This window comes from Pleurodeles waltl, chromosome 3_1 (genome assembly GCF_031143425.1).
Source record: "Pleurodeles waltl isolate 20211129_DDA chromosome 3_1, aPleWal1.hap1.20221129, whole genome shotgun sequence".
Lineage (NCBI taxonomy): Eukaryota > Metazoa > Chordata > Amphibia > Caudata > Salamandridae > Pleurodeles > Pleurodeles waltl.
The window spans coordinates 1,006,794,443-1,006,820,169 of record NC_090440.1 but is presented as its reverse complement, the minus strand read 5'-3'; the positions used below and the strand labels follow the sequence as shown (position 1 = coordinate 1,006,820,169).

General features: G+C 44.3%; 1 protein-coding gene across 15 annotated transcripts in view; it reads right to left on the bottom strand.

Annotated features, from left to right (window-relative positions):
* The window catches only part of TANK (TRAF family member associated NFKB activator), a 549,717-nt gene that overhangs the window by 151,243 nt on the left and 372,747 nt on the right, over positions 1 to 25,727 (bottom strand). For all 15 annotated transcript variants that reach the window (XM_069224232.1, XM_069224234.1, XM_069224233.1 and 12 more), the window contains one exon: positions 18,088 to 18,212. In XM_069224232.1, coding sequence (XP_069080333.1) covers positions 18,088 to 18,212 — 125 coding nt within the window. The remainder of the gene's footprint in view (positions 1 to 18,087; positions 18,213 to 25,727) is intronic.

Below are 25,727 nucleotides of genomic sequence, written 5' to 3'. Positions count from 1 at the left end.
CAAAGATCCAGAGGCAGAGGAGGTGCACCTCATGACTATACAGGGAGTGCAGAATTATTAGGCAAGTTGTATTTTTGAGGATTAATTTTATTATTGAATAAAACCATGTTCTCAATGAACCCAAAAAACTCATTAATATCAAAGCTGAATATTTTTGGAATTAGTTTTTAGTTTGTTTTTAGTTTTAGCTATGTTAGGGGGATATCTGTGTGTGCAGGTGACTATTACTGTGCATAATTATTAGGCAACTTAACAAAAAAATATATATACCCATTTCAATTATTTATTATTACCAGTGAAACCAATATAACATCTCAACATTCACAAATATACATTTCTGACATTCAAAAACAAAACAAAAACAAATCAGTGACCAATATAGCCACCTTTCTTTGCAAGGACACTCAAAAGCCTGCCATCCATGGATTCTGTCAGTGTTTTGATCTGTTCACCATCAACATTGCGTGCAGCAGCAACCACAGCCTCCCAGACACTGTTCAGAGAGGTGTACTGTTTTCCCTCCTTGTAAATCTCACATTTGATGATGGACCACAGGTTCTCAATGGGGTTCAGATCAGGTGAACAAGGAGGCCATGTCATTAGATTTCCTTCTTTTATACCCTTTCTTGCCAGCCACGCTGTGGAGTACTTGGACGCGTGTGATGGAGCATTGTCCTGCATGAAAACCATGTTTTTCTTGAAGGATGCAGACTTCTTCCTGTACCACTGCTTGAAGAAGGTGTCTTCCAGGAACTGGCAGTAGGACTGGGAGTTGAGCTTGACTCCATCCTCAACCCGAAAAGGCCCCACAAGCTCATCTTTGATGATACCAGCCCAAACCAGTACTCCACCTCCACCTTGCTGGCGTCTGAGTCGGACTGGAGCTCTCTGCCCTTTACCAATCCAGCCACGGGCCCATCCATCTGGCCCATCAAGACTCACTCTCATTTCATCAGTCCATAAAACCTTAGAAAAATCAGTCTTGAGATATTTCTTGGCCCAGTCTTGACGTTTCAGCTTGTGTGTCTTGTTCAGTGGTGGTCGTCTTTCAGCCTTTCTTACCTTGGCCATGTCTCTGAGTATTGCACACCTTGTGCTTTTGGGCACTCCAGTGATGTTGCAGCTCTGAAATATGGCCAAACTGGTGGCAAGTGGCATTGTGGCAGCTGCACGCTTGACTTTTCTCAGTTCATGGGCAGTTATTTTGCGCCTTGGTTTTTCCACACGCTTCTTGCGACCCTGTTGACTATTTTGAATGAAACGCTTGATTGTTCGATGATCACGCTTCAGAAGCTTTGCAATTTTAAGAGTGCTGCATCCCTCTGCAAGATATCTCACTATTTTTGACTTTTCTGAGCCTGTCAAGTCCTTCTTTTGACCCATTTTGCCAAAGGAAAGGAAGTTGCCTAATAATTATGCACACCTGATATAGGGTGTTGATGTCATTAGACCACACCCCTTCTCATTACAGAGATGCACATCACCTAATAGGCTTAATTGGTAGTAGGCTTTCGAGCCTATACAGCTTGGAGTAAGACAACATGCATAAAGAGGATGATGTGGTCAAAATACTCATTTGCCTAATAATTCTGCACTCCCTGTATGAATACTAAGGGCGAAATATATTGGCACCAAGATTAAAATAAGTAGCCTCATCGTAACATGTTCTGTCATTAGAAGAGATGTAAAGAGGCCTTTCCTTTGTATCCACAGAGAACATCTTTAAGCTTTCTAGGGATGTTCACAGACTGTTTAGGTAAAATTTGAATAAAACGAATGAGATACATGATTTTGAAGAGAGTGAGAATATCACAGTGGAACGTCCAGATTCGATATTTTATACAACTATTAGGATCGTTGACACCAAGAAGCCATAACTTTAGAGAATATGGTGGAAAAAGGCCTGAGGAGGATACACGGCAAGGGAGTGGAACTGTGGCAAGCGATAAACTTTTCTGCACTCAAACGGTGTTAGGGCTACTGTAAAAAAAACTGGCCACTACCATAGAGAGACCAGGGCGTCTATTCAAGCTGTCAAAGAAAATATTTTTAACTTGACAGTAGTTAGATTAGATAACAACTTGATACGTGACAAGGAATTTCAGTTATTTTCATTAAAAAAACCCTAGTAAACCATATTTTTATGGACTACCAAAGTTCCACAAAGGTATGGTGGATCCTTCATTTACATCTATAGTGTATGGCTCAATTAATTTACTGAACCTTTGTCCCAGACAGTGGAGTTCCTTCTAAAGCCTTCAATGACAAAAGTTCCACTGTAAATCAAACACTTCAATAATGATACTGCAGGCACAATTTAATCCTTTACGTAAATGTTTAGTAATTCTAGAAAACCGAGTCTTAAAACACTAACAGGCCCCGACCCTTGCTCTCGGCCTGTTATGACAGTTTTGAACCGTGTTGATCAGCCACTGTGGGTTCTGCCACAGTTCACATTGACGGCACTGAGACAGTAACAAGGAGCACAGACAGACAGAATAACATGTTCAGCGGCAAGGTCTGTTGTTTTCGCCATCGAAAAGTATCAGCATGGGGGCTAAATGTGTCTGCAGTATTGCAAATCTTTATGTGTTCGTGTTTTAAGAATTGTTTGTATATAAAAGAAGCTCCTTTCTTTGAAAACATTTCACTGGCCTTTATAAGTGATGACGTTCTTTACAAGTGAAGGAGAGTAGTGAGTCACGAACTGAATGTCTAACGTGCGCGGAAAGTTTGTCGGAAAGCTTTTTTTTTTAGATATGCTTGTCAGTAAAGAAGCGATCCTTCAGCTGTGTTACTGCACTCCGATAGTAACCACCCAACATTTTTTTAAAATGAACAACTGGGCATTTCCTAAGACAGTGCAGCAGTTGTTCACCTGTTAATAATTAGCCGAAGCATACAGAAGAGTAACAACAGAACACAGTTGTATAGTGTGCTGCCATGCTCGAACCAGAGCAGATGAACCATAGGATGGAAGAAAGCACAACAACCAAATAACAGGATGTAGCAAATTATTAATACCATTTTGAAAATAACTATTTATATCATCAGCCACTGCTGAATAGGCCACTGCTCACCCTTTATATTACACAAGAAAGGGCCCCCAAAATATTTGCTGGCGTCTATCAGCAGTAAACGGAGCAGAAAGTGTGGTAACTGCACGGCTACTGTACAACAATCAAATGCACTGATTCTGTATAGGGGAAAATATATACGAGTAATTCCCATAATAACTGCATGGTGGGATGGCAGAGGTTGGCAAAAGAAGTAGAGATGTGAGGCAAAGCAGTACTGAACATCACTTCGCAATCAAAACGGGGATAATGAATGGCTCATTAATAGCCCACTTTTAACAAATAAACATAGCCCTTTGGACTTCCAGTGGGAAATTACAGAAAAAAGTCTTTCAAATCACAGAGGCAAGATGCGAACATATTCATAATGCTCAGTGAACAACAGCAGATATTTAGGCGAACAGTGAAGTAAAGGACTGAAATGATTTCTTCTCAATAATCTGCTTGCCACATGACGTGTTTTAATTTTATTAAACTTCCTTTCAAAGCATGAATGTAATATATACTCTTCTGGCTTTGTTACTTTTCTGTCTTTGAGCGGAACTCACTGGAGACAGCACCTACAGGGAGTGCAGAATTATTAGGCAAGTTGTATTTTTGAGGATTAATTTTATTATTGAACAACAACCATGTTCTCAATGAACCCAAAAAACTCATTAATATCAAAACTGAATATTTTTGGAAGTAGATTTTAGTTTGTTTTTAGTTTTAGCTATGTTAGGGGGATATCTGTGTGTGCAGGTGACTATTACTGTGCATAATTATTAGGCAACTTAACAAAAAACAAATATATACCCATTTCAATAATTTATTATTACCAGTGAAACCAATATAACATCTCAACATTCACAAATATACATTTCTGACATTCAAAAACAAAACAAAAACAAATCAGTGACCAATATAGCCACCTTACTTTGCAAGGACACTCAAAAGCCTGCCATCCATGGATTCTGTCAGTGTTTTGATCTGTTCACCATCAACATTGCGTGCAGCAGCAACCACAGCCTCCCAGACACTGTTCAGAGAGGTGTACTGTTTTCCCTCCTTGTAAATCTCACATTTGATGATGGACCACAGGTTCTCAATGGGGTTCAGATCAGGTGAACAAGGAGGCCATGTCATTAGATTTCCTTCTTTTATACCCTTTCTTGCCAGCCACGCTGTGGAGTACTTGGACGCGTGTGATGGAGCATTGTCCTGCATGAAAATCATGTTTTTCTTGAAGGATGCAGACTTCTTCCTGTACCACTGCTTGAAGAAGGTGTCTTCCAGGAACTGGCAGTAGGACTGGGAGTTGAGCTTGACTCCATCCTCAACCCGAAAAGGCCCCACAAGCTCATCTTTGATGATACCAGCCCAAACCAGTACTCCACCTCCACCTTGCTGGCGTCTGAGTCGGACTGGAGCTCTCTGCCCTTTACCAATCCAGCCACGGGCCCATCCATCTGGCCCATCAAGACTCACTCTCATTTCATCAGTCCATAAAACCTTAGAAAAATCAGTCTTGAGATATTTCTTGGCCCAGTCTTGACGTTTCAGCTTGTGTGTCTTGTTCAGTGGTGGTCGTCTTTCAGCCTTTCTTACCTTGGCCATGTCTCTGAGTATTGCACACCTTGTGCTTTTGGGCACTCCAGTGATGTTGCAGCTCTGAAATATGGCCAAACTGGTGGCAAGTGGCATCGTGGCAGCTGCACGCTTGACTTTTCTCAGTTCATAGGCAGTTATTTTGCGCCTTGGTTTTTCCACACGCTTCTTGCGACCCTGTTGACTATTTTGAATGAAACGCTTGATTGTTCGATGATCACGCTTCAGAAGCTTTGCAATTTTAAGAGTGCTGCATCCCTCTGCAAGATATCTCACTATTTTTGACTTTTCTGAGCCTGTCAAGTCCTTCTTTTGACCCATTTTGCCAAAGGAAAGGAAGTTGCCTAATAATTATGCACACCTGATATAGGGTGTTGATGTCATTAGACCACACCCCTTCTCATTACAGAGATGCACATCACCTAATATGCTTAATTGGTAGTAGGCTTTCGAGCCTATACAGCTTGGAGTAAGACAACATGCATAAAGAGGATGATGTGGTCAAAATACTAATTTGCCTAATAATTCTGCACTCCCTGTAGCATCCTCAGACGGCGAGGTTCATGCAGCCGTGCTGGCTAGTGGATTTACCCACGGTCGGTGCAAGGTGCTGGGCTAGATAGAAAAAAAGGGTGTTAAACAAAAGGTTCTTCTCGAACCGGCCACCCAAAGGAATAGCTATTATTCCAAAGGAAAAGGCACATCTAGCCTTAAAAATTATTCCCGTCAAAGACGGTCACATTCCCTGCATTTGCTGTCAGATTTTCCCAATCCAAAGCAAAGTTAACCTTTTTCCTGTTATGTCATGTCCGGTCTTGGAGCGTGGCTTGCCAGCCAAGATGGCAGGCGCGAGCTAGGTGAGCTCCGCGGCGATACCCCGGTTATCCATAATATATACGGCATCGGGGAGCTGATAAATAGCTGTACACTCATGCGTTCATGAGCGGAATCCCTTGGGAGTTGGCTGCGCAACTCGGGCACACTGGAGGGGCGGCGGGGGCGCCGCCGGCCTGCGGAGTGACACAGAGGGAGCAGCCTGTGCTGAGACGATCACGCGCACGTGGCCAGCGGTGATCGGACCTCTGCAGTCGCACCATCGAGCCCAGATTAGGTGAGGCGGGCAGCGGTGGACAGTGGGATGACGTTGGAGCGTACATAAGCAAATCCAGTATGGTACAAAAATAAGCAATGATTGTTTTAAGTATGGACGACGATATGCTAGAATTTCTTGAGAAGAATGGCTGCCAGCATCTGTAGAGTAACGCTGAAAGGGCACCTCCAATACGGCTGCTGGCAGACGAATTGGGTGGTACAGTGCACCTACGGGATGAGAGCTAAGGGCGGCCATGGGGACTTGGGGGGAGCACAGGGCTTGCCCGTCTCCCCCTGGGTTTATCGGGCTGTGGTGGAACGTTCCACAGACTCGATTCGGGATTGGTTTTGGGAGGGAACTGGGGTTGTGACGTCGGGAGGGGTATAAAGGAGAGGGGCTGGGTGTGGGCGGCCTCTTTGGCCATTGTCACACCCAGTGGGCGTTTTGGTCTTCGTGCCAGGGATTATTTCTGTGAGTTTTGGAATTTAGAGGCGGGCTTTACTGTTTTCGAGAGGAGTTAGTGTGTGTTGTTAGCTTTGGTGTTGGGTATCATGGAACCTAATAGAGTAGTTCAGACACTCAAGGTGCTCCATGATGAGGGTAGAGAAGATTTGCTAAGGGAAGGAGTTTTGGAGCAGGCGTGGGTTGGGATTAAACGCCCTAAGAGATTGTCAGCTGAGGGTGTGTCAGCTGCAGTAGCGGCGTGTACTTCGCCGGTTAAACAGTGTAAAAAATTCAAGGCGAAGAGCGTAAGTGGAAGGAAAGTGGCGCGCTCACCTCAGAGGGTTGATGAGCCGCTTTCTGTGGTGCCGGTCTCAGATGCAGGCGTCGCGGGGAAGCGGCGAGGTGGTTGCCGCTTTCCCCGTAGGCAGGGAGTGTCATTATCCAGGCGCGTTGCGGCTGGAGGTAGGGGTGCGGCCGCAGTGGGTGCGGTGCGCACTTATGGGCGCATGGGGGCGCGGGTCGTTTTTGCGCATGCGCGATCGGCTCGGAAGCTCCGGAGGGCCCTACCGCCTGTTGAAACAGGCAGAGAACGCGTGAGCACCTCATTAGAAGAAAGAGCCTTGGGAGGCGCACACAAAATGGCCGCCCCCTTGGTCTCTGATTGGTCAGATGACCAGGTTTTAGAGGAAAGTCAGTCGGGAACGGCCGGTAAGATGGCCGCGCCCGTCGGGATCGAGGATGATGAAGTTGTTATAATATCGGATGAGGAAGAAGGGGAATTGAGAGGTCCCGAAGGTGCTGGGGATCAAGTTTTGGATGTGTTTATTGGTGCTGGTATGAAGGGTGTAGACAGGAGGAGTCAGAGTATTAGTAAGTTGTTTAGTCCAAGGTCAGGTAAGGTGCAGTCAGGGCATTTGGATAAAAGGGCTGTTTTTAGATTGGGCGAGCAGGTTGAATTTGTGGATGATAGTGGACGTGTACTGAGTGGAAGGGTTTTGGGTGAGACCTCCGGGTCTAGTGCAGGGGACAGGGCAATTGTTCAGCTAGATGTTTCTCAGGCAATTTGGAGTGAGGGACCCTCTGGGTGTGACATGCTTCCTGCTTCGGGCGGGCAGGGGGTGAAGGCGGTCTATCGGCCATCTGGGCGGATGGTTGGTGACCGGAGCACACCGGTGAAGGTCCGAGCGCCTTCAGCACACCGGCCAGAAGGGAGGGCGCGATCTGGAGCGGTCCGCCTGACTTCGAGGGATGCATTTAGAGTTTGCGACGCTCAGCCATCTACTAGCCAGGGCGCTGGGGATGGTTGGGATGAGTGGTGCGACGATCTGCTTGATTATGACGAAGATTTGGACTTTCAAGTTCCTTCCAAACAGTCTGAGCAGTTTCAGAAAGAGACGCCTGGTGCGGTTCAGGGCGGCCAGGTGCCAGAGCAGTCTCATGTATTGTCGACAAGCGGTTTTCCCAGAGGTGAGGAAGGGTTGGGTGTTTTTGGGGTAACACAGGGTGGGAGTTTTGGTCGTGGGGTTTCTGGTGGTTCAAGGGCATCGTATTTGCAGGGTGAGAAAGACATAAGTCATAAGGTGGATGCTGCAATTCAAGCGAACGTGGTTATGGAGGTCGGTAAGTTGGAGGTAAGTGCGGGGTCTGAAGGGTCATCAAATAAGGCGGAAGGGGGTGATGGAGCACAGTCGGGGTCTAAGCACATGGGTGGGGAGGGCATTGGAGGAAGCGTTAAGGCTAAAAGGTTACCATATATGGGAGTGTCGATGCCTTTGGGGGCGCATCTCACTCCAAGTTTGAAGGAAAAGATTTGGAAGGATGAATTCGTTGACGTTTTTAAGTTGCTTCATCGGGAGGTTCAGGCAAAAGAAGGTTCGAAAGAGGAGGAGTGGGAACTAGCTAGGAGACCTAGAGTTCCTACCACGATTGAGAACTGGATGTCAGCTTTTCTGATTTATGCCAGCGTCTATTGTGAGAAGCATCAGGATTCTTGCGTAGCATTGATGAAGTATATGGATGTTGTTCGTAGGGCTCAGATGGACTTTGGTGGTTTTGGCTGGTTTAGAGGAGTTTAGGGCAAGGAAGGCTATGGACCCTTCTAAGATGTGGGGTGAAATTGATCAGGAATTGTGGATGCAATGGTTGAGGTCGGCGAGGAACGCGCCCACAACTCATACGGCGAGTGGTTTACCAGTGCTGTATAAGCCCTTTCAGGGGCGTCCCACCCAATTTGGGGTGGGTTTTGGGCACCGAGGGCAGTTTCAGGCGAATGGGGCATGCTGGTCTTACAACAGCGGCACCTGTAATAGACAGCAGTGCAAGTTCAGGCATGATTGCTCCAGCTGTGGGGGAAAGCATCCAGTTTTCCAGTGTCTTGGAGGTTTTCAGTGGCACTGGCCGCAGGCCAGAGGCGTCGACAGAGGTAGAGGTTCTTCGCAGCAAGTTACGGGAAAAGGGCCCTACGCCTATTAATTTTGAAGCCGTTGCTTATTGGCTACAATTTTATAATCTTGAGGAAGAGGCCAAAGTTTTGTTTAGTGGTTTTTTGGAAGGTTTTAGGTTGCGCTATCAGGGCCCGAGATTAAGAAGATGGGCCAATAATTTGAGGTCAGCGAGGGAGCATCCTGAGGTGGTGAGAGCGAAATTGAAGAAGGAGGTGGAATTGGGCAGGATTGTGGGCCCCTTTTTAGCTTGGCCGTTGGCAAATCTGATGATTTCTCCTTTGGGGATGGTCCCTAAGAAGCAGGCTGGCGAGTTTAGATTGATACATCATTTGTCCTGGCCCGCGGGGGGCCTCGGTTAATGATTTTATTGCAGGAGAAGATTCAGTGGTGCATTATGCTTCAATAGATGACGCTATTTCATTGGTTCGGAGGTGTGGTAAGGGCGCGGAGATGGCGAAATCTGATGTGGAGTCAGCATTCAGGCTATTGCCGGTGCACCCTGATGATTTTTCATTGTTAGGCATGCAATTTGATGATGCCATTTTCGTTGACAGGATGCTGCCCATGGGGTGCTCGGTGTCATGTAGTTTGTTTGAGATGTTTAGTTCATTTGTAGAATGGGTTTTTGTGTTTCTCGGAGGTGCTGGCTTTGTGACCCACTATTTGGATGATTTTCTATTTGTGGGAGTCGCCGGTTTGGGTGATTGCGGCAGAGCCCTTCATGATTTTGAAAGTTTGATGTTAATGTTGGGTGTGCCCTTGGCGAGAGACAAAACTGAGGGGCCTGCGACTTGTCTCAGTTTTTTGGGCATCGAATTGGATTCGGAAAAAATGGAAGTGAGGTTGCCTCGGGATAAGGTGGAAAAATTGATTGCTTTGTTAGAGGATGCGATACGAAGACCCAAGTTGGAATTGCGGCAGGCGCAATCGTTGCTGGGTCATTTAAACTTCGCCTGTAAAGTGGTAAGGGTTGGCAGAGCTTTCTGCCGCAGGCTTGGTTTTGCAATGAGGGGAGCCTTTTTGCCGCATCATCATATCCGTTTGCGGGCAGGTATAAAGGAGGATTTGAAGATGTGGATAGAATTTCTGAAGGATTTCAATGGTGTGACGATGCTAGTTGATGACGACGATTGGTTTTGGCAAATTCAGATTTTTTCCGATGCGTCTGGTGCGCATGGTTTTGGCCTTTTTTGGGATGGTCATTGGGCGGCGGAGGCATGGCCTGTGAGTTGGAAGCGGGCGAAGTTCAGCATTGCATTTTTTGAATTTTTTCCTCTGGTTGTAGCTTTGGCAGTTTGGGGCAGATTTCTGTCTGACAAAAAAGTGGTTTTCAATGTTGATAATCAGGCTGTAGTACATTTGGTGAATCAGCAAAAGGCAAAGGATGTGAAGGTGCTTAAGTTGTTGAGGATGTTTTTGCTGCAGTGTTTGAAGTTCAACATTTTATTCAAGGCTCGTCATGTGCCAGGTGTTAGAAATGACATAGCTGATGCGTTATCTCGGTTTCAGTGGCAGAGATTCCGTGGTCTGGCGCCGGGAGCGGACGAGTTGAAGACTGATATTCCTCCGGAGCTATGGGCCCTAGGAGATTGAGGATTTTAGAGCTGGTCCAACAGTCTGTAGCTCCGTCAACGAGGAGGGCTTATTGGCAAGCATGGTTGGAATTTTTGGATTTGGGTGCGGTAAGGCGTTCTACAGGCAGTGACACGCTCTATTACAGGCAAGAGGATGCAGTGAATTTTGTGATGCAGCAGATTGAGAGGGGGTTGGCGGCAGTTATTATATCGGGTAAGTTATCGGGTGTTTCTTTTTACGGTAAGTATTTTTGGGGTTATGACCCGGTTGACGGGGAGTTGTGTAGGAGGATTTTAGCAGGATGGGCCAGGGAGGGGGGGGTGAGGTGCGATCGTAGGCGTCCGATCACACTTAGCGCGTTGAGGGCTTTGTTGAGGGTTTTGGAGAGCGTATGTTTTTCGGATTGGGAGGTAGGTTTATTTTCACTTTGTATGTCATGGTTGTTTCATGGGGCTTTTCGTGTTTCAGAGCTTCTAGGGGTGAAGGGCAAAGAAGGTCTTATTCATAGCAATGTTCAGGTAGGTGATGGGGGTGTGTCTATATGGTTACCTTTTTCAAAAATGGACCAGCTGGGGAGGGGTCAGGAGGTGTTTTTAAAGGCAGTTTATTCTAATGATTGCCCGGTGCGCTGCTGGTTTTCTTCTGCAGCATTGGGGTCGCATTTTTCCAGGTATGTATTCGTTCATCAGGATGGAACTCGGTTATTAGCTTCTCAGCTTTTAGCGGTACTGAGGATGGCATTAAAGAGATTGGGGTTGGATCCTTCTAATTTTGGGACACATTCATTTAGGATTGGGGCCGCCACGGAAGCGCGGAAGCAAGGTAAATCTGATCATTTGATTAAACAAATGGGTAGGTGGAGATCGGGCTGTTTTAAGAAGTACGTGCGTTCTTTTAAATAGCGTTCTTTGCCTAGTGTTTAAAAGTTCTCTATTTTCTGCCTATGCTCTTATTTGCTTTGCTTAACTTTATGCTCTTACTGTCCTATGTTTCTGGTCTCTCTTTTTAGTTCTGGTTCTGCAGGTTGTAGATGCATCACTGATCATATTTTCTCTTGTAGGTTGTGTTGGGGGTCCTGACAAGGTGTGCGTCGTATGGATTGTGGGACACTCATTTGTACGATGGGCGGAGAAGCAAGCAGCATCAAGACCTTTTGGGAGGCAATTGGGTTTAGATAGTTCAAGAATAAGGGTTAGTTGGGTAGGTAAGAGTGGAATGAGATGGGGAGAGTTGTTATATGTTTTGGCCAAGAAAATGGAAAGGGGCATTTGCCCGGATTTATTGGTGTTGCACTTGGGGGAAAATGATTTAGTAGCTTTGTCAGGTATCGGATTGATAAAGGTCATGAAGATGGATCTCTGTCGGATTAAAGAACGTTGGGCGGGGGTACACATAGTTTGGTCGTGTTTGATGCCGAGAAGAGTGTGGAGGGGTGCTCACTCTTTTAAGGGTATAGAAAAGCAACGGGTAAAATTAACAGGGAGATGAAAAGTTTTTGTAAAACTCAAGGGTTTTCTGTTTTGTGTCATGAGGACATTGGAATTTCTGACGTAGATCTGTTTCGCCAGGATGGTGTTCATTTAACGTTTTTGGGTAACGAGCACTATTTACTGGACATGAGGTTGTTGATTGCTGAGTTATTGGGTGAACGTTTGTGGGATAGATAATATACTTTTTGGGTGGGGGCAGGGAAACACCTGCGGGTTTCCCTGTGTGGCCTTTCGGGGGGGGAAGGGGTAGTTCAGAAAGAGGAGAGGGTAGGGAATTTGCAATGGTCAAGGGTAATTGGACAAGGTGACTGCAGGACAGATGGTTTAATGGGGTGGTTGGGGCAAGGTGGGGATGGGACAAAGGGTGGGGCGGTTGGGTCAGTTTAGAGGGAGGGGGAGGGGTTAGTTGATGGTTTTTGTATTAGTGAGGTTTGGGTAGTTTTGTGAGGCTATAGTGCCAAGGTTTTTATTGCCAGACCTGTTCTATTAAAGCGGCCTTTTACCCCTTACAGTGAGTTTGTGGTCGTTTCATTTTCAGCCCGATGGGGACTTGGGGGGAGCACAGGGCTTGCACGTCTCCCCCCGGGTTTATCGGGCTGTGGTGGAACGTTCCACAGACTCAACTCGGGATTGGTTTTGGGAGGGAACTGGGGTTGTGACGTCGGGAGGGGTATAAAGGAGAGGGGCTGGGTGTGGGCGGCCTCTTTGGCCGTTGTCACACCCAGTGGGCGTTTTGGTCTTCGTGCCCTCCCGCCCTCCCTTTTAGCTTATTCTATTTTACCTAAGTTTTTTGCTGGGTCAGAACTTTTGGTACAAATTTTTCCACTGGGTGGGTTTTTTCCCTCTTTTTTCGGTATGCTTGTTTTATGGTAGCTATGTTTTAACAGGGCAGGTCTATTTGGTTGTTTTGTGGGGTGTATGGGTTCATGGTTTAAGGGTATTAGTTAGTGTGGGTTAGAGTTTGAGGGTGGGTGGGGTTGTTATCATGTTATTGCCGCTGATAGTCAGGTTTGGCATGGATTGTGTATTTATTGGAATGCGCTTTTTGGCCTTTCGGGGGGGAAGGGGTAGTTCAGAAAGAGGAGAGGGTAGGGAATTTGCAATGGTCAAGGGTAATTGGACAAGGTGACTGCAGGACAGATGGTTTAATGGGGTGGTTGGGGCAAGGTGGGGATGGGACAAAGGGTGGGGCGGTTGGGTCAGTTTAGAGGGAGGGGGAGGGGTTAGTTGATGGTTTTTGTATTAGTGAGGTTTGGGTAGTTTTGTGAGGCTATAATGCCAAGGTTTTTATTGCCAGACCTGTTCTATTAAAGCAGCCTTTTACCCCTTACAGTGAGTTTGTGGTCGTTTCATTTTCAGCCCGATGGAATAACATGAGCCTGGCACCATGCACCACGAGTCATCAATAGTTTTAATTTATGGAATGGGGAAAAAGGAGTACTCTCAATATGACTGGCAGGGAGATAAACCTCTCGTTGTAGGTGTACCCGGATGACACAAACAAACTATGACAACGTCCTCTTACATGGCTGGGGACACCATGCCGAGTCGGCGTTCAGGACCACAAGGTATTTAACGCTCCAGGAAAGATGGAAAAGCAATATTCAGAGCCCCTGGGGACCGAAATAGATGTGGTGGGTGACAACCCTTGACTAAGTAAATGCGGAGACAGTTGGGACCCCAAGCATGCTATGAGCTTACTTTCATGATTGTGGGCAGCAATACCAAATGAAACAGGACTTGTTTTTAGTGTGTGACTACAGGGCTCACCCCCCCTCAGCCCCCCAATTTGGACCTGATGAAGCTGTGATCTACTAGAAAAAAAGAGTATGGCCCTCGTTTTGACAACGGCAGTAAAAACTGCCTACCGCCACGGTGACTGCCGCCAAAATACAGCCACCACAACTACCATCCATCTGCCATATTATGAGCATTGCCAGACTTCCGCCAAAAGAAGGGCGGAAATCCGGCAATGTTCATAGTGGTGGACGGTGGCGCTGCTACCACTAGCACTTCCACGCCACGCCAGTAGAACGCCGCAAGCCGTAATATGACAATTCATACAGCCTGGCGGTGTTCTGTTGGCAGGGTGCTGCTGGCGGTAGCAGCGCCCCTTCCCTTTCCCTGCCGGAAGACCTCCTCGCTCAAGGAAAGTCGGGCTTCCGACAGGGGAAAGGGGTGGGTGGTGTTGTGTGTGTGTCTGAGTGTGTGCATAAATGTGTGAGTGAGTGTGTGAATGTGTCTGTGTGTCCTGTGTTGTTTTCGTGGGGAGGGGAGAGCTGCCTACTGATGACAGGGAAGGAATTCCCTGTCACCGGTAGGGCTTACCGACATGGTTTTTGTGGCGGTGCTAACGCCACGAAAACCATGGCGGTAGGCAGGCTCATAATGCCGCCGGCGGTACTATGCCAGGCGCCGGGCTGGAGACACACATCTCTGGCTCGGCTGCTCATACAGTCATGGCGGTGTGAGTGGAGAAGTGGCGGCTTGGCTGCAGCCAACCCGCAATCTCATAATGTGGCGGTATGTACCGCCAGTCTGTTGGAGGTCATTCCGCCACATTAACACTCACCGCCGGTGTCATAAGGACCCCCTATGCGTTTACTGTTCTCTATTAGGCAACTCCACGCATGAGGGTTAGGAAGCATGGGGGAACCTCTCAAGAGGAGATGATTCCTTTAGTCGAACAAGCACTGACTTTTTTACTCCACACAAAGGAGTGTGGTGTATTAATCGACACTCTTGAAGGAGATGATTAAGAACGAGACTTCCATATGCCTTTTATAATGTTACTATTGTTTTGAGCCACAATCTGCCATTGGCTGGGTAACTCTACAATATGACATGAATTGCATAAAGGAACACTGGGTTTCTTCATTTTTGCATGCAATCCTATTAGGGCATGAGTGCCCCACACAAATCAATATGAAATAATGAATGGAGGAACAGGGACGGCTTCTTCGTTTTGGCAGAGGAGCGTTGCACCTCTGCCTGCAGCAGCAGCTTCAAACCTTTAAGAATTAAACAATAATAAACTATGTTTATTATCGTTTTATTTTTAAAGGGGTGGGGTCATGGGGGATGACAGGCAGGGAGGGGGCATGCTCAGCATTCCCCCTCAGTCCGTATGTATGTTTGGCCGGCCATCTCAGGCCGCACCAAAACACATGCGCACAGGACTCTCTCAAACCCGGCACTGTGTTGCAGCGTTGGATGGAGCAGGCAGACGCTCCCAGTTTGCCTTGGGGCACCCAGCCAGGGTGCTTCAGCCAATCCTAAAGCTGCTCTGAGCAGCGACAGGATTGGCCGCAGGGCAGGCTGGAAGCCCGTGCCTGAAGTGCAGCGGAGAGCGGTGGTGCGGTCAAGGTAAGTTTTTTTAAAATATATTGTTTTACTTTTGTTTTGTTTCCCTTGCCCCTGCCACTTTATCCCGTCACCAGCCGCAACTGTGGAGGAACCATTTTAATGCTGTGGTGTAAATGGATATAAGAATGCTCTGTTCTCTGTGTTGTGTTGTAGTACTCAAAAAGAGTGTTCGCTCTACTGACAAAACTGTGAGTTAATGACAATGGTACAAACGCGTGTCTTAGTGAGCAGGGGTAAGCAAAATTAGGTCCTGAAGAAAGCTACTCTGCCCCATTGGGGCAGACTTACTAGTTGAAGCATCTCACACTTATTTTTAGATGAAGGAGTGCATAGAATCCCCATACACATCTTGCACTGTTTTTAATCTTGTCAAAGGGTATCATTAGTCAAATACACTGAGAAGTGGGTACCCCGCAGACAATTTTAAATCACCTTGTTTCATTATGCACTAACTGCTGTCTGTGTGCACTGACTGTTAAGAACTACCCGTTCTGCTGTAATGAGCACACCCCAGAGGAGCTAGGCACCCGGAGTGGACCCCATGACATGATACCAATATAATTCGGAGGTGGTAACGTACCAGCTCTTGTTGTGTTGGCTACATATTCATCTACATCATGTTACCACAATAAACCAAACATGCAGATGTGCCACATTAATCATCTGACGACACATTAAACTATAATCTAATACCACTACTAGTTAGCCTTTTCATCTTTCAGTCATTCCTATCCAGCAAAAACGATTAAGTGCCTCTTTCTGCTGATCCCTATCGATCATAATCAAGGGTCACTGGGCGCTACAGTTTCATCTCTATAATCCCCCTCTCCACCAATGTATGCATCATTCCAGACCATTGATTAACTCCACAAGTTCCCGATAAACAGGGAAGGATCCTCTTCTTACCTTAGTGGATCAGACCAGTTTGTATAGGGCAGTCTGTTGCCTGGAAGGAGACATCATTTTGATAAAAAATGGCTCCTGTCTGAGCATGGATGTGCTGAACACCTACTCCAAGCCCCTGGTGTCAGCAAAAGCAGAAGAGGAAGGAAGGACAGCTACAACACCTGAATGCCCCAAGAACTGCCTGAGAAAAATAAGCAAACCCTGGTCATAATATGGGGTGTCTGCCATCATCACGGAGCCACAAATCTGAGAACATTATAGCAATTTCATTGCCATAAAAACCAACAGAACACTAAGCAAAATGCACTAAACGCCACAATATTTGCTAAAATGTTACTTCCATCAGAATCTCTCCACTAAGCAAGAGGAAGGACTGCAATGGGGACAGGGAGATTGGTGGGCCTCACACACATTAGGACCAGACTCAATGGACTAAAAAAAAAAAGACTTGCTGTGCTGTGATCTAAAGATAGTAGTCGATATGATGAGAAACTGTCTTGTTCACTAAAGAAACCAAGGCCCTAGTGTCGGAATGCTCCCATTAGGATCACAGTCTGCAGCAAAGAGTACTGCTCAGTCTATAGATTTGCACCACATTAGAACATCAAGAGAAAACAAAATGTGGTCGTGTTAGCCTGCCACCAGGAGTAGCAGAGAGGAACTCAACTACCTGAGTAGAAAACCACTGCTCAGTGTGCAATTCAGGTACCCTTTCTTCCATCAACACCAAAATTTGCATGTGTGCACTGACCACAACTGTCGAGCACCTGGTCAGGCTCAGCATGATACACCTCAGAAGAAAAATCAACTGATCGAAAATCCCAAGTCAATGGCCACTGTCACCCCTTCACCATGTTTTGCTGCAGTACAGCTGCCCCCAGCAACCAAGGGGACCATGGCAGTGCAAGGGCCAAAGTGATTAAGGCACTGCTGTGCAAGGCATAACACAGGAACAGACCCTTCCCAGTGACTGCCAGAAAGAAACACTGACCACGTGGTGAGAGGCCCAACATGTGCATCAACCCAGTGACACCCACTCAACCAAATGAACAGCAAGACTCTTGTAACACTTACACATGCCTTTCTGCACTCTTTCCCTTCATAACCTACCCTGCACTTGTGTAGCACTTGCTTGTAAAGCTCCCTTGTTTCAGCAGATACCTTAATACTTCTGGAGTCTCCCTGCAGTTCTTGGAGAATGGGACTGTCCGCATTTAAGTGTGAGATGTCTTATGGTTGGGCTGAGTGAAACCTTGTAGCCTCTGAACCTCTCATTACAAATGAGCATCATAACATTTCCCACTAATGTATAACACTGCCTTGTCATTATTTCCACTTCGTGCAAATCTAGTTTGTATTCTATTTGAGCATTCTACCCAGTAACACACTTAAAAAATAACCTTTGACAACTCACCTTTGCTACCACTGAGTCTCAAAGATTAAAAGTAGGTTCTTGGCCTTCAGAGAGCTCACAGTAGAGTAGCTCCAAAAGTTCTAAGGACAGACAATATTTGTTGTTACAAGGCTCTTCCGGGTGCTCTCGAGTTCCCTGGTTCGACAATCAACATCAATAACATGGAGTGTTCTTCAGCAAGAAAACTACAGAAAAGACAATTTAACAATCTATTGTGTGCACGGCTGCAATGACCTAAATTTCAAACCAATAATTATAACTGTGCACTTTTACTAATATTAGGAGTTTCAAGCAAGGCGACTGAGTTTGGGTTTTAAATGTATAAAACCTGTTTCACTTGTAAAAAAAAAGACCTATAATAAAAAAAGTTAAAATCATTCAAGTCTCAAATTGGGTTTCTCAAAATAGTTAGCATCTGTCACAAAGCGGATGAGACAATTTTTAAATTAACATATCCGATGCAATTTCGATCAAAATGACAGACATGTATGCTTACTTTGTTCATAACTCAGATGTGGCAATCTAAATAGCTAAGCTGCCTATGCAGTATTTTCTTTTAAATAAGTTAACGAGCGAATAAACGATGTGAAAAACATTGCTTTTTGAAATGTAAGATGTTTATTTAAAAAGATTTCGGCATCTTCCCAGAGCAGAAACATGTAACTCACAATTGAAAAAACACTATCCCTACCTTAAAATGTTTCTCTGCTTGGACTGCTACTTTCAACTGTTCTTGAAGCTGGTCTGTGGTTAAATGGAGAGGCCCGTCCCTTTTCCTTAGTTCCGTTTCCTCTTGCAGAAGGCCATAAGCATTACCTGCAAAAATGCAATTATTCAACGTTTTCAAAATATGCCACAACTAGTATTAGAAGCATTAACACCCTGTAATAAAATCTCGGTCTATTTGAAGAAAGGGCTGTCTTAAAACATAACCACTACAAGAACGAGATTCTTCATACAGCGGGCTTTTGTTTTCATTAATTATTTGACCCACTATTGCTCTGATTTAAAATAAACAAGAATGATGCACATTTGTATGTGGGTTCCCTTATGATTTAATAACTTGTTAATTTCAAAATACTGCAAAGAGAGTCGTAAAAAGCCTCTTCATAAAAATAAAAACGGGAATCATGTAAGGAACATATACCAGTAATACCAGTAATACAAATTAACCACTAGACAAGTTTTACAAGGGATCCCTATATACTACTGACTCTCCCACTTGCTGTTCATAAATGGTCCTCTAATGTAAAAAAAATAAAAAAAATATATGGGGGCCATACTAAAGTTACCCTGCCTTAATTGTACCAGGTTTTGGCTGTTCCCGTCACAGACGATAGGCCCAGCCACACAAGTGGGATCCAATTTGTATCTGGAAAAGTGTAGGAACACTGAGTGGTAGTAATTCTATCGGTACATAAAGAATATGGAACTTTCCTTCACAAGAATCTAAGAAAAATGAATGGTTTTAACGAATGTTTGAGGTCCGCAAGGCCTTCTGTTTAAGAAAATATAGTGAGATCCACGCAAGTCACACTGAAGTAGACTCCACTGGATATTTAGTTTTCAGAAAAGTTAGGGTTTCATAGCTTTCTCTGGGCGGTGGCCAAGCAGAGTCCCAATTTCTATGGCTAACCACATTGCCAAAACTGGTAATTTTGGCGAATATTTGATGCTTCCATATTGCGTTTTGGTGCCTTTCTAGTTGAGGATGATAGAATGGGGTATTGTTTTTGTTGGGAGAAGTATGGAAACACGGAATAGAAGAAAATTTGTTGTATTTCTTTCTATTTTTGACCTTCAAATGTAAGCTAGAGTGCAAAATGGACACATTTTGCAAAATACCCTCTGAATCACAATACTATGCGTAAAGCCAAATTTACAGTGGTACAAATAACTAAAATTCCTCAACTCAGAATCTCGGGCACATTTCAAAAGTGAAAAGGTTTACTTCATAAAAATCTTTCATTCATTAGATTTTACTATTTAATTTCCTGTGTTGTCAGTACACAATAAAAATAAAAAGCTTCAGCTCAGTTGTTGGCTCTGGGTATCGCATATTTTTGGATAACCACCAAACTCTATACATTGCTGCGCCCAGAAGGGTTTGACAGATGTAATGGTATAAATAAGCCATTGGTGCAATAAATGGCAGATCAAAATGTCACCTACTGTTTTTTAGTTTAGTTTTTTAGGTCAAGCTTGTAGGCAGTGTGCATGGGCTGTTGCTTGGTAACTTATTGTACCTAATAAAAAACTCTGAAAAAGGGACTTTCAGCCCACTCATTACTTACCATTTGTTTGGTGTAATTATCACTCTACTTTGCTGCCTTCTAATTCAGCAGTGCGTGCAAGGTGTCAATTTCTTTTCTTCCTGTGGCGCATGGACCAAGTACAGATTAGGCTTAATTAGTGTCCGTCTGCTGCTCGCGCTGTGACTGAGGTATTAATTATTCTTTTTCATTTTTGCCTTTTTATAAGGCATGAACTCAAACCGACCAAGAAGTACTGGAGCACTTTATATGAGGTCCAGTTACATTAACAAGGTTGCATTTAAAAAAAAAGATTTTTAGGCACAAGGAGATTAAGTGATTTGAGAATTTCATTGAAAAGGCTAACTAGAAATTCCGCTACATGCCCTGAAAGAGCTTTATAGACTTCAGCCAGGAGGCCATCTTCCCCACAAGACTTCCCAGGCGATGCAGCCATAATCGCCTCCTTGATTTCAGGGGTGAAATAGGTGTTCCGAGTTTCTCCCGTGATACCTCATCTAGCGCTGGTAGGTTCAACATATCAAGGAAGTGATTAATCAACTGTACATTAGTTGGAAGAGAGGGAAGCATATATTTTTGAATAATGGGTTAAAAACACCCTTTACACATCCTCCGGATGGTTGACCGGTATACCTTGTCCCTCATCGAAGATGGTCTTGATAACCTCTGTTAGCTTTTTTTTTTATGGACCATGCCAAAAATGTGCCTACAAGTTCTTTCTCTTCATAAAATCTCTGAGAGCTTGTATGTTGATTCACTATCTCACTGGATAAAAAGTGGTCTCTTAATTTAGCCTTAGCCTCGTTCAGTCTTGCAATTGCCTCCAGATTAAAAGTAGTCTGGAGGGCTCTTTCAGCATCATTAAGCTCCTGTTGAAGCTCTGTTACCTTTTCTTTGGCTGATTTAACCATATAAGATTCATAAGCTATTGTTTCCCCCTTATATGAGCCTTTAAAGCCTCCCAGATGGAAAATAAGGAAGCTGAGTCTTTAAAAAAACTAAAAAAACAAAAAAAACAATTGGTAACCGATGTTCTAAAGACCTGAACCCTCGCTTCGTCTGCCAAAAGAGATTTATCGAACTCCAACATGACATTTGCGCCTCTCACCAGACACAGCGACATTAACCTGGGGGGGGGGCGAATGATCCAAGAATGGATTGGCAAGAATAGAAGAACCATTTCTCACCAACAAAAACATAATTAGTATATAATCAATTCTAGAGGCTGTAATATATCTTTTCGAGAAACAGGTAAATTTGTATTTCCGAAGGTGATCGTCTCTCCACGCATCTACTAACACGAAATCAGCAATGATTTTGCCCAGCCACAGGGAGACTCCAGGTTTATTCTGCATTTCATTCTTTCAAGAGGTGTCAAACTGGGTGTCCAGAATGGCATTAAAATCACCCTCAGGGGGCCGGGATACCAGCATATTTTACAAGAGGCCCGTCATTAGTTTTTTAAAGAAAGATAGGCCATCTAAGAAACTGGACTCATGTCATCCGATTAGCCTCCTTAATGTCGATTATAAACTTTTACTAAAGATTAACGCGCAAAGAATGGCCTCAGTAGCACAAGGCTTAATTCACAAAGACTATTGTGGCTTTTTGCCAGGTAGGCTCTTAGTGACTAACACTAACTTTTTTAATCCAAGCTATTGACTATTATTCCCACAATAACAAGCCAGCTGTAATTATAATGCTAGACGCCGTGAAAGCGTTTGATCTAGTTCAATGGGAGGTAGTTTTTAGGGTCTTAGCAAAGTTTAATTTTCCCAGGCAGTTTATTCAGGTACTAAAACATGTTTACTTCAAGGCCCAAGCTAAAATCTTGGTAAATTCACGCATAGCAGGGACTTTACAAGTCTGTTGAGGTACGCACTAGGGATGCCCCCTTTCGCGAGTTCTTTTTGCACTTTTATTTGAACCTTTAGCTACAGCATTGTGCCAAGATAACTTGATTTTCCCTCCCGTTCCGCATGCGCCCTAATTGAAACTGTTTGCTGACGATATGATTCTCTATCTCTCAGTGGAGAACGCAAATATAGACAGGGCTTTCGAAAAAATTAAGGTCTTTTCAGATTTAGGGGGATATAGGATTAATCACTCAAAGTCTGAAGCTTTGCTATTCAATGCCACTGATTGTGTCCTTTCTTTGGATTTGTGAGCCCAGTTCCAACTGTCTCGTCCCATTAGGTACCTAGGCATATATGTATCGCACAATTTTTCAGATTATTTTTTTTTAATTATATTTTTAGCTTTTAGAAAGTGCAGGGACTATTGCAGAAATAGCAGGCTTCTCCATTGCCAATAATTGGACGTGTGCCCTTGGTAAAAATGATGATCCTCACCCTTTGCTTGTTTATTTTTGCTTGTGTGATTATCAAAATCCCTCAAATTGTTTTTTAAAGATCTTGATATGTTGCTTCACCTGTTTATATGGGCCACTAGAAATCCTCAGCTCAAAATTCTATCTCTTTCAGTGGAAGACGGAAGGCTATCTCTACCGCATTTTAGGAAATACTATGAGGCTGCTCTTATTGATTGGGGCTCCAGAGCTACTTTATCTCCCAATCTTAATTTTTATTTCAAGTCTCTGTTAGCAGAGTTTAGTGTAAAGCTTGCACCACTTCCTACGTTTCCACGCCAGCCCAAACTCACTAGATACAAAGTCCCCACCCTAATCGGTGCTAGGAGTTCACAATTCGTAGACAAGTACCAAGGCCCCACCTTTTACCCAGCAGTTTCACTTCTTGAAGTAGGGAAGATTGGGCTAAAGTTGCTTCCTTCACATGTTAATCAATGGAAGAGGTTGGAATTTTTTTTTTGATTTGCTGATTTCATGGTAGGCAATCAAATTAAAACTTGAACACAATGTCAGGGGATCAAAGTATCTATTTCCGATACCTTAGATTTTCTTATCTTCATATCTCTCATTTTTTGCACACACACCTTTCAACAGTCGACTTGTCCTGTCCCCTAATTTCTCAAGCATTTTTTGGAAATCAGAAAGGGACAGCCAATTTGTACTGGATTCTGAGTTCCCAGGGAGCAGCTCGATTAGTTGTTTGTTTCTTGACAAAGGTCGAAAACACTACTGGGTGTAAGATAGAGTTACAAATGAGGAGGGATTTCAATAGTATATCTCATAAGGCTATAAGGGGGGCTAACTTTAAAAGAATTGAATTTTTTTCGAAATGGATTCTATACTTTACTCCAACACGAATCAAGAAAGCCTTCCCGACCACTTCAGGACTTTGTCTGCGTTGTTCTAGTGGTCCAGGCGACCGGCTCCATATGTGTACCTGTCCGGAGCTTGTAGAGTATTGGGTTAAAATATTCTAGTGGATTAGCCTGGAGGTACGGGTCATACTCATTCCTGACCCTATGGGAGCTTTGTTCGGTACCTCCTGCCACCCCAGCTATCAACTCGGGGGAAGAATATCTTTTTTACAGCCTCGTTGATTGATAAATCATTAATTGTACAAGCCTGGAAATAGCCTTTTCCACCTTCCTCTGCGGCCTGGGAGGCGAAAATGAAAGCGTTTTGTTTCAAGGAAAAACTATATGCCCAACAAATAGGTGCAGTCAGAAAATTTAAGGGGATTTGGGGAGTGACTCCCGAGACATCACTTTTTTGATATGGTGCAGTAGGACATTTTATTGTGAACATTTTTAGGTGCTTTCTGCCTTGCTCTGCTAAGATAGGATGCTTGCTTGGATAGTCCAGCAGAGAATTTTCTTTTCAGCAGTGTATGATTTCAGGAGTTTTGCTGCTCTATATGTCTGCTTCAGCTACCCAATATTGCCAATGTGTACTAAATGCTGTTTATTTTTTCTTGCTTAATTGTTATGGCTATATCTGCACAATAAAAATATATATAAAAATAAAAAAGAGATTAAGTGATTTGCCCAGAATGACAGGATGTTGAGTCAACGCCAAAACTAGAACCTGGTTTCTCAGTTCCAAAGTCAGCAGCTCTGGCTGTAATGCCACATATCTCCCCTAATACTTTCAACTTGTTAAGCAACATCACTGCATTCTAGGACTTGTAGTTGTATTTCTACTAGTAAGGTGTGCCTACATGCATGTGCTTCCAGTTAAAAAGCCATGACTGATTAAAGGTTATATGAATACAGTTCAGCTCACTTTAATGTTCTCTACCAAATCCCAGTGGAAGCTACATGGCCAGTGAGGGAACCCCATTGCAGCACGGCAACCCTAGCGTAAGAAGATAATTCCATTGAAAAATGGCCTGTGTTCTTATGCCTGCCTGCCCCATGCCAGCCACGATGCTGTACATGACTTTGCCAATGCTTGTTTTGATGGGCTTTAAGCCTAGGGTGACCAGGCAACCCGGATTTGCCGGGCAGTCCCGGCTTTTCACCAGCTGTCCCAATAGATTTCGGGAAATTTAGGTCATGCTCAGTGATGTAACAAAGTCCCAAGCAGCCCCTGTGGTGCGGGGGGGCACCCCTGAGCTCCATGGGGCCCCCTCAGTACAGCACCAGGCCTGAGTGTATTCAGAGTGAGGGACCCCTCCATGTTCTTTGCAGGGGGCACCTCCAGTCTTGTTACGCCACTGCTCATGTCCTGGTTTTTGGGAGGGTCGACTGAAAACCATGGGAGGTGTCTTTTTATGTTTTCCAAAGCAGGGATGGAGAGCAATTTAATTAACAGGCATGATACTGGCTTTCAAAATTGCATTTTATTTATATACTTAGTGCCTCTTCTGTAATTCTGTGCAGCTGTGCGCTGTCATTCGGTTGAAGTAAAATTGTAGCCCTTCTTTTTTGTATGAAATGTTTCGGTTTGTGGCTTCAAAATTCTGGTCACCCTATTTAAGCCTTAAACCAGTTTGCAACTGCCCAACCGCCAAATGCAAATGCGCACACTACTTTGAATACACCTGCATTATGCAGCGCCTCTGATTTGACGACGAGGCTCAAAGCACACGACATTGGCTCTGCATGCAAACACCTGCAGGAACGAAGATCACACGGAGCTGTTTTCAGACATAAAAGCTTTGTTCATCGGCTTGTGGGAGTCATGGTGAAACCCAGCAGAAGTAAACGATCCTGGGCAAACATTGATTCATACGGACAGTTGAATAAAGCAAAAGTGTTCTTCAAGGCTCGGGACATTTCACACAAAAAAGAAGGGCTGCAATTTTACTTCAACCGACCTCACTGAATGACAGCGCTCACCTGCACAGATTTACTGAAGAGGGACTAAGAACAAAAATAAAATGCAATTTTGAAAGCCAGTATCATGCATGTTAATTAAATCACAAAAATCACAAAACTTAATGGGTGTAAAATGATACTGGGCCTAGTTAGAAAACCTGATATTTTACCTTCTTTATGTTGTGGGTGATCTAACGAGGAGTTGGACACCACTTGTGTGTTTATTTAATATTCTGCAATACTCTGTTTTAACTGTCTGAGTAACTTCTCTAGCAATCAGTGTATTGCTAATAAAATGTCCTCAGCTTGCTGAATACTGGCGTTCACTTCTGGTTTGGGCAGTGAATCAGAAATGGTAGAGAGTTTCTTTTAGGCTAAGGCAGTGTCACACTACACAATGACAGGCCATACCATACCATGCCATACTATACAATTACAGGCCATACTTTACAATGGCAATCCATACCATACCATACAATAACAGGCCATTCCATACCATAAAACAGGCCCTAAAGAACTATACCATACCAGACAATGGCATGCCATGTCATACAATACCATATAATGACATGCCATTCTTTTGAAGTGTTGCTCATACTGCATGTAAACACACATTCTCTAAATCTTCTACATACACTTATGTTTTGTGAATACTGGATGTAAATAAGTTTTCTAGGCATTCTATATACTGTATGTTATGTGCATACTGTATGAAATTGGACTGCAATCTATGCAAAGTGCACACGCTCTGTAAATACATGTGTCTTCTCTGCATTGTGTATGTTTGTGAGACCTGCTCATGCTGTACGTAAATACAACTTCTTCATGCTTCTCAGCAGACGCCTCCCCAGAGCTTAAGGCAGATCAAATG